This window comes from Peromyscus californicus, unplaced genomic scaffold, assembly GCF_007827085.1.
Source record: "Peromyscus californicus insignis strain IS unplaced genomic scaffold, ASM782708v3 Scaffold_11__1_contigs__length_118956290, whole genome shotgun sequence".
NCBI lineage: Eukaryota > Metazoa > Chordata > Mammalia > Rodentia > Cricetidae > Peromyscus > Peromyscus californicus.
The window spans coordinates 33,566,510-33,575,475 of NW_026294402.1; the positions used below are offsets into that span (position 1 = coordinate 33,566,510).

At 39.5% G+C, this 8,966-nt stretch overlaps 1 protein-coding gene across 1 annotated transcript; it reads right to left on the reverse strand.

Annotated features, from left to right (window-relative positions):
* Positions 1-5,951: 5,951 nt before the first annotated feature.
* On the reverse strand, positions 5,952-6,884 carry LOC128103726 (olfactory receptor 146). Its single transcript, XM_052728331.1, has one exon. It carries the CDS (start codon positions 6,882-6,884, stop codon positions 5,952-5,954), a length of 933 nt encoding a protein of 310 aa, XP_052584291.1.
* Positions 6,885-8,966: the final 2,082 nt, after the last annotated feature.

Here is an 8,966-nt window from a genome sequence, read left to right on the forward strand (position 1 = left end):
AGATAGGGTGCCAATCCCTAAAAGTTGGACATCTACCTCTTGAAGAGGCCCGTTTGGATGCCATGATTTTGGTGTAATTATAGTCACATCTGTACCTGTGTCTACCAGGTCCTACAGAACCAGGCCATTAATTCGAATTCTAAGCTTTGGTCTTTGTTCATTTATGGAAGTCTACAAAAATATTTGTTTTATTGTGTTCTTTTTAAACTGTGATCTATCTATCAGAGATGTTTTATCATCTATTGCAGTATCACTTTTTACATTAGGCATTGGTTTATTCAGTTGTCCTGGAGAGGAATTTCTTCCACAGTGGCTGGGAATGTTGGTACTACACCTGATTTGGGGGCCTTCAAGAGGCCCCCTGAGGTGTTTCCCACCAGTAAAGGTTTGCCTTGTATATCTATTTTTGATCTGCACTCACTGGTCCAATGTCGGCCTTTGCCACATCTTCTACATAATCCAGGAGGTGGTTGGGGTCTTCTGTTTAGGCAATTCCTAGAAGGAGTATTACTTCTAGGAGTACCCCATGTACAGCTTTTACTTATATGACCTGGTGTACCACATTTAAAACATTTGGTACTAGGGGGCCTTCTTTCGCCTCTAGGATTTGTCTCTCCTATCCAAGCCTCATTACTGTAGTTAAGAGACTCAGCACCATTAGTATATTGAATCCATTCTTCCAGAGGAGCTGATCTGATCTTTAATGGTGTAAGTATTCTTCGGCATTCTGCATTAGCATTGTCGAATGCCAAGGACTCAGTTAATACTTTTCTTAATTCTTTATCTGACATAGCTTTTGTTATAACTGTGTTCAGCCTTTGTAAAAAAACAGTGAAGTGTTTATGCGGTCCCTGAAATATCTTTGCGTATGCCTCAGTTAGTTTTCCAGGTTCTGGAATTTTTCCCCAAGCATTTAGTGCTGGTGTACAGCATAGGGATATTGTATGTTCATCATAAGTTGCTTGTACATTCCTGTAAGTGAAACATCCCTCACCAAGTATTTGATCTTGGGAGATCACAAAACCTCTGAGTTTACCTTGTTGTTCTAAATTTTTTGCCTCTTCTCTCAACCAGCTTTTCCACTGTAACTGCTGGCTATACTCTAGAACAGCTGAAATTAACTGATGCCAGTCATCTGGAATGATTCTATGTGAGGTAGACCACAAATTTAAGATCTGTTTTATGTATGTGGAGTGTATCCCATACCTAACTAATGCTTCCTTTATATTTTTAAAGTCCCTTGTTGAAATTGGTTGTAATGTATATGTCATATATGGCTCGGGGTGTGTGTCATCTGCTGGCTTCTCATGGGTGATAACAGGATAAGCCATTGTATGAGAGCCATTTGGAGATGTTACAACCTCTATGGTCTTGCCCTTCTGCTTATTAGGTCCCTTGTCATGTTTATTGAGCGTTTCCTCCAGGGCTTGCAAATGAGCACCTAGGTTCTGTTCTAGGGAGTAAACCTCCTCTCTTGCAAGGGATTCCAGATTTCTCGTGGAATCATGGAAGTTTTCATGTTCTTCTGAAACATATGATTCCATGGACCTTATCTTATCAATTAGCGATAATCTTTCTTCCTTATATAGTGTCTGAGTAGCCACAGCTTCACTCTGGAGAGTTAGTGTTCTATCCATTAAATATTCATATTTATTATCAATAAAATCAATTTTGGTTACAAGCCTGTTTTGTAAATCCTGATTAGCAGATTCCAGAGAAAGAATCTTTTTCTGTAAGTCTTCATTGCTATCTTTGAAAGCCTGTAAATCCTGGTTAGCAGATTCCAGAGAGGGAATCTTTTTCTGTAAGCTTCCATTGCTATCTTTTAAAGACTGAATCAGTCCCAATATTGACTCATCTTTGTTCTTGTTATGAAACCAGTGTTTGAACACTGTGTGAATTATTAGGATGAATGCCAAAATGGTACAGGCCAGATATGCCTTAGGAAGGTCATATATTTCCAGGAAAATGTCATTCATCATACAGGCAAAAAGGTTTTTAAATTCTTGTGAGGTAATGTTGTCAGCCATATTACAAGAATTACTCAAAATTTGTTAGTCAATTTTAAGGTGTAAAATTATCAAGTACTTTTACTTGAAATAATACACTTGTTTGCTTAGCTTACCTTTTGTGGTTTTGGGGAGTATAGTAGCGCTTTTCCGCCAGCAGGAGGCATTGGTACAACTCCAAAGCAGGGCCTGCTGGCGACCTTGGCTGGCCACAGCTGAAGGCAGGAGTCGAGATGGCAGGGAGCCGGAGCCAGCACTCAGGGAGGAGGGGAATGCTTCACTCACAGCAGTTTTTTGCTGGTCTGGGGGCTAAAGTAGGGAACTGAGACTGGACTAGCTGCTCCCTTTTTCAGGAATGGAACCATGTAGGCGTTCCCTGGTTATAATTTCTACTTTGTATTATTTGCCTGTGTTTTCATCTACATTATTTTTAATGGAGATAAAGCATCTTGTTTTTCTCTTTTGTGTGTGCTGTTTGTGGTTTTGCTATGGGACATAGGTTTAGCAAGCTTTTGGTCAGACTATCATTGGACCACCAGGTTGCATATAATGACACAGAGACTTATTAATTATGAAAGCTTGGCGTTTTCTTAGGTTTTCTCCCAACTAGTTCTTACAAATTAATTATCTCATTTATTTTTTAATTTATATTCTACCACATGGCTCCATTACTTCTTCTTAGTATGGCCCATCCAACTTGCTCTGAGTTTGCTGAAGAAATCAAGAGCCTAGATTCCTCCTCCCAGTTTCTCTCTCTCTGGCTGGAAGTCCCACTCTTGCCTAGCTATTAGCCCTTCAGCTTTTAATTGCACCAATCACTTCAATACATCTTCACAGAATGTAAGAATATCCCATAACACATGGGCATCTGGAGTTAGGCCCTTGGTAGTGTCTCTTTGATTGAACATCTGTGCAGGCTTTTTGTTATGGTTGTTGGGATCTCTCTTGTTTCTTTCTTTCTTTTCTTTTTTTTCTCCGAGACAAGGTTTCTCTGTGTAGTTTTGGTGCCTGTCCTGGATCTCTCTCTCTCTCTCTCTCTCTCTGTAGACCAGGCTGGCCTCAAACTCAGAGAGATGAGCCTGGCTCTGCCTCCCAAGTGCTGGGATTAAAGGCATATGCCATGGCAGCCCAGTGGGATCTCTCTTATTTCTTAAAGTTATGAAGTTTTTTGAGCAGTCAGATGGTCCTTAACGTTCAGACTTGGGGCCACTCAGTGTTGAAGTGCAATTGGAAGATCAAAAATGATTCTCCCATGCGTGTTGAAATCCGAGGGCCTTGCTGAGCTGGCCTTGGGATAGATGGCCCTACCCTCACTGGGTACTGCAACAGGAAAGCTGTCCCCCCCTGCCCCCACAATTGGGAAAGATGGCCCCACTCCTCACCATGGGCATGTACCTCATGTGGGCAGCACACTAGAGCTGAACCTGTTGTCCAGGACACAGAAGAGCCAACCTTGAAGCTGGAGCTGAGCCTCCACACCCTCATCATCTGTCATATGCTGGCATGGATGAGGGAAAGATGCCCTCTAGCCCCAGCCGCTTTATACCACAGGAGGCAAAAGAGCCTTCATCAGTGTCACAAGAGAGGGAGAAATAGCCCTGCCCGCTCAACAACTGCAGCACACAGGAGAGCGGACACTGCACCCTGCCAGGGCAACATGCCCCTGTTGTCAGGGGTACAGGTAAGCCAGCCCTGAGGGTGTGAGTGCAGACAAACTGACCCTGCCCTCCCTCATATATCCCCCTACAGCAATCAGGAGAGAGGGCTCTGCACTTCTCCCGGGCAAGGCAGTAGAGTTAACTCTGATAGTGTGAGTGGGGGTAAACCTGACCTGAGGGCCTGAGAGCAAGAGAACTGGCCTTGCTGCTTGCTGCAGGCTGCTTTTGGTAGGGTGGCTGAGGTAGTGCTGGAGAGTTCACCCAGGTGGTGAAGATGAGGGAAAGCTGGCAGGCTGACCAGTGCAGAGACCACCCAGGACCAGAACAAGGGCTGTGTGTTAGCCCACCCCAACATCCACCTTATCTATGAACTACTGAAGCATGTGAAGGGGAAGAACCTAAAGATCCAAAACTGTAGGGTCAGCATGACACAGAACAACAGGTCATCCAATAGGAGCCTCCAGTGAGAGTCCGTTATGGATGATGTAAGAGAGCCAGAGGCCTTGAACCAGACCAATGACTCAAGACAGTGAACATTTGCAAGTACAGATGAAAGGAATAAAGAATGGACTGTATGACCTGATCCACTGGGCCACACCACATGAAAGGAATAAAGAATGAATTTTATGACCTGAATCACTGGGCCACACCACAGCTTCATGACAAGATTCTCCGAACTCCTTTTTGTTTTGTTTTGTTTTGTTTGGTTTGGTTTTTTATTTTTCTTTTAATTTTTCCTTTGTTTTTGGGGAATGGGGGGAGGTTGCAAGGGCGGGGGGGGAACAAGGATCATGATGAATGATGTAAAATCCACAAAGAATCAATGAAAGTTCAAAAAAGGAGTGCTTCTAGTTCAGTCAGGGCAAGGTTCGGCTTCTTAGCACAATAATGAGTCCAGTGGTGATAGCAGGTTCTAAGAGTGGATTTTCAGAAGTCTGTGAGGGTATACACAAAGTCTCTGTTCTTCAGACCACCAGGGTAAGAACCATGACACTGGGAAGAACAGGCTGTGCCTAGATATCATGTGTTCTAGGCTGTGGCCAGTGGGGAGTTGTAGCAGGAATCTTAAAAGTTCTTATTAATAAAATCAAACCCAGGGCCAGTTATTGGGGTGAAATGCTGGATTGTCAAAGAGACAGAACAAGTCACAGCTAACCTCACCTGGCCAACTTCTCAGCTGGTCTTGTTTCCTCAGACTGGAGGCCTCTGAGTCCTCATCCAGAATGGGTCTCAGCTGAATTGCTGCTCAAAAGCCTGGATGCTTAACCAGCCAAATGCTTCTAGTTTCTGGTCCTTATGCCTTGTATACCATTCTGCTTTCTAACACCACTCCCTGGGATTAAAGGCTCGCTTTCTAAGATTAAAGGCGTGAGTCACCATGCTTGTCTGTATCCTTGAACACATGGATATCTGCCTCTGGAATTCTAGGATTAAAGGCGTGTGCTATCATTGCCTATCTTAAGTATCTAGTGGCTTTTCTGTTCTCTGACCCCAGATAAGTTTATTAAAGTACACAATATTTTGGGGAACACAGTACCACCACATTTCCTCTCTTTTTGTCTAAAATTTAAAAAAAGCTTAAAACTAAAACAAGAAAAACTATCCAATAAGTATATACAATATATACAGCCAAAAATTACATTAATGATATCTATCTAGTCCATTAGCATTTGACAGATTCAGATAAAAACCTCCATATATATATATATATATATATATATATATATATATATATATATATATATATATATATATATATTAACAATGTCCAGTCCAGTAACATTGATAAACTCAGACTTGTGCAATGATTTATTTCAGAAAAAATCCTCAATGCTAATATATTTAAAACTTTTTCTAGTAACATAAAAAGGCTAGTGGTTGTCTTACACACTCCTGAGGAATTTGTGAAACATATATATGATGTATTTTAATCAAACCAGAAAATGCTGAATGAAACACAGAATGGTTAATAAGGAAATTATGTTGGTTGCATATTGGCTATCATATGTGTATATTAGGAGGAAATAAATATCAAAATTATCAAGGTCTGATAGTAGCAAATACATTCCATATACTAAGAATATGTTAGTGACCCCAAAGAAGAAGAGATGAGGTGGGATATAGGGGGAATAGTATTAAGAAGACCATGGAAAAGAAATAAAGTCATAGAATTTCATGAGGTGAAGTAAAATTACATAGAATGACTAAAATAAAACATATTCAATTCATACCATGTAGTAGCCACAGATTAAGAGCTAATGAAATATTTTACACATTGTGTTTTTCACAAGAATGGTCTTTCTATGATTTTCTTCAGTGCAATATTGACATCCTTATTCCTTAGACTGTAGATCAGGGGGTTGAGCATGGGCACAATGATGGTGTAAAACACAGAAGACACTTTCCCTTCATCCATTGAGCTGGAAGATGATGGGTTCAAATACATAAATGCAGCAGAACCAAAAAAGACAGCAACAGCTAAGATGTGGGAGCTGCAGGTGCTGAAGGCTTTGGACCTGCCCTCAGTAGATTTAATGTGTAGGATGCTGATAATGATGAAAGTGTAAGAACTAAGGATGGTCAGGGTTGGGGCAATGATATTAATTCCACTAAAAATTAGGATCATCAATTCATTCACATAAATACTAGAGCAGGAGAGCTTAAGGATAGAAATAAGGTCACAGAAATAATGGTTAATCAAATCAAATCTGCAGAAATGAATCCTAAACATACATCCTACGTGAGCTGATGCACAAACTATACCTATAATGTAAACTCCTAATACAAGAGAAAGGCATGCCTGTTGAGACATGATGATACTGTAAAGCAAGGGGCTACAGATAGCAACATAGCGATCATATGCCATTGCAGCCAGCATGTAACATTCGGAAATAGCAAAAAGGAGAAAGAAGTAAAGTTGAATCATACACTCAGGGTAGGAGATGTCATTCTTCTCCATCACAAAGTTCACCAGCATTTTGGGGGTAATGACAGTAGATTGGCATAGGTCAATGAAGGAGAGACTGCTGAGGAAGAAGTACATGGGGGTATGCAAGTGGGAGCTGAGCAGGATCAGGATGATCATTCCCAGGTTCCCCAGCACTGTGAGCAGGTAGATTCCAAGGAAGAGGAGAAACAGGGGCAGCTGCAGCTCTGGTTGGTCTGTTAACCCAGCAAGAAAGAATTTGGTCACTGTGGAGTGATTACCTTTTTCCATGCCCTCTGTTCAGATTCTGAAAGGGAAAAATAGAGTGTTTTGAGAGACATGGTTGCTCGTCTTTTGGAAGCAGGTGGCCCCTAAAATTCTATATGATCACTTCCCTCTGTACCATCTTCATTAGGTGGAAGTTGTCTAGTTTTAATATTTACTAACCTTGATTTTCAAAATTAATATTATTTTATAGAAAACATTTTATTTGTGTTTGTAGTGTTGAAAAACTTTATGCTGTCAATTTTCTATTTTCAACATGTCAAACCTTTGAACCTAGTGTTTATAAATACTATTTCTAAACCACATCATTTACTGAAAGACACACTTGGATAAATAAAGTAGCTGGGTTGAGTCATTATTTTAAAATATTTTGAAGAGAACAATTCCACCTAACTCATAAGTGGAAGAGACTTATCAATCAAACTTTTTGTAAACTACGTCCAACCAATTGTTAAGCAAATGACAATTACTGACAAAATTTCAGGAATAGCAAATGTTAGTGTCCCAAGTTTTCTTCTTTTCCCTTCTATTTTCATAAATTAGAGGGCGTCAAAGGCAGAACTCCAGAAATGTAGAGTGAAGAGTTACAGATTTGTTTCCTTGTTCTGTTATATAATGAATACATATATTAATTATTTCAAAAAGTAAAAATTCATAATTATTAGAATTGAATTATCTTTTTTGGCAGATGATATGACTATATACATAAGTGACTCAAAAAATTCCTCCAAGAAACTCCTCCAGCTAATAAACTCTTTGAGTCAAGTGGCTGAATATGAAATTCACTTATATAAATCAGTAGCCCTCCTATATACAAATAACAAATTGACTGAGAAATAACTCAGGGAAACAACATCTTTCATGATAGTCTCAAACAATATAAAATATCCTGGGGTAACTCTAACAAAGCATGTGAAAGATTTGTATGCTAAAAACATCAAGTATTTGAAGACAGAAATTGAAAATGGAAAGATCTCCCATGCACATGGGTAGGTAGGATTAACATAGTAAAAATGGCCATCCTACCAAAAGCAATCTACAAATTACATTACAATTTCAACAGAATTCTTCATAGATCTGGAAAGGACAAGTCAAGATATCCTAAACTAAAAATATACCTCCAATTCAATGAAACAATCAAATTCATAGACCCAGAGAAAATAAAGAGGAATGCAGACTTTTTCATGAAAATACAAATTTTAGAATGTAACAAATGTTGTCATATTATTTTATGTTACCCTAATACCTTATTACACAATGACACCTAAAATTTCTCTAATGTGGCTTCTTAGCTCAGGTGATTCTGAACTGGAATAAAACCAAGAGGTCACAATGATGAGTAATGGTTGAACCAATGGGTCTTAAGGGGCCACCATTTACCGTAGCTGTACCCCTCTTTCCAAGGCCTTGCACATGCTTCCATTTCTTCTGTGTTCCATGAGGTTAGCAAGCACTGATATAAAGCTATTATGCTACAGTTCAGGCTATGGCTTTTTCTGTGGATATTCTTGCTAAGGAAAAGTCATTGGCACGATGAAACACAGAAGCTGTAGGATGCTTGGAAAACATTTAAAAGTGATATAGTAAGACATTTTATTATGTATGAAAGCACAAAAGAAGACACACCCTTTAATAATCATAAGAGACAATTATGTCAGTTAGTTATTTTTAAAGGGGAACAAGTTACTTATACATGCTCATGGACATGCTGAGCCTTAAGTTTGATGATAATTCACTTTCAAATATCTAGAAGAAAGATTCCCTTAATTTCTTTTGTAAAGCCACAAATGGTCAGTCACATTGATCCTGCTAAATTCTTTATGCATACAAGGCTCCATCTGTGATGGACAAGGTTGGCTAGTTACAGTTCCTAGACAATGTGACAGTCATTTCATTGTCTACATTCTAGATTTCTGTTCAGTCTACCTGCAAGAGTGTCAACAAGCACTTTTTCTTTGTTATCTGGTAAATATGCATTTCCTTTTATATCAATTCTAACACTATGGTTGATGTGGGGTGATTCTCCATAGTCATGTATTGGATTCATCCCTCCCATAACATGTTCAGGATATTGTAATTTCTGAATGG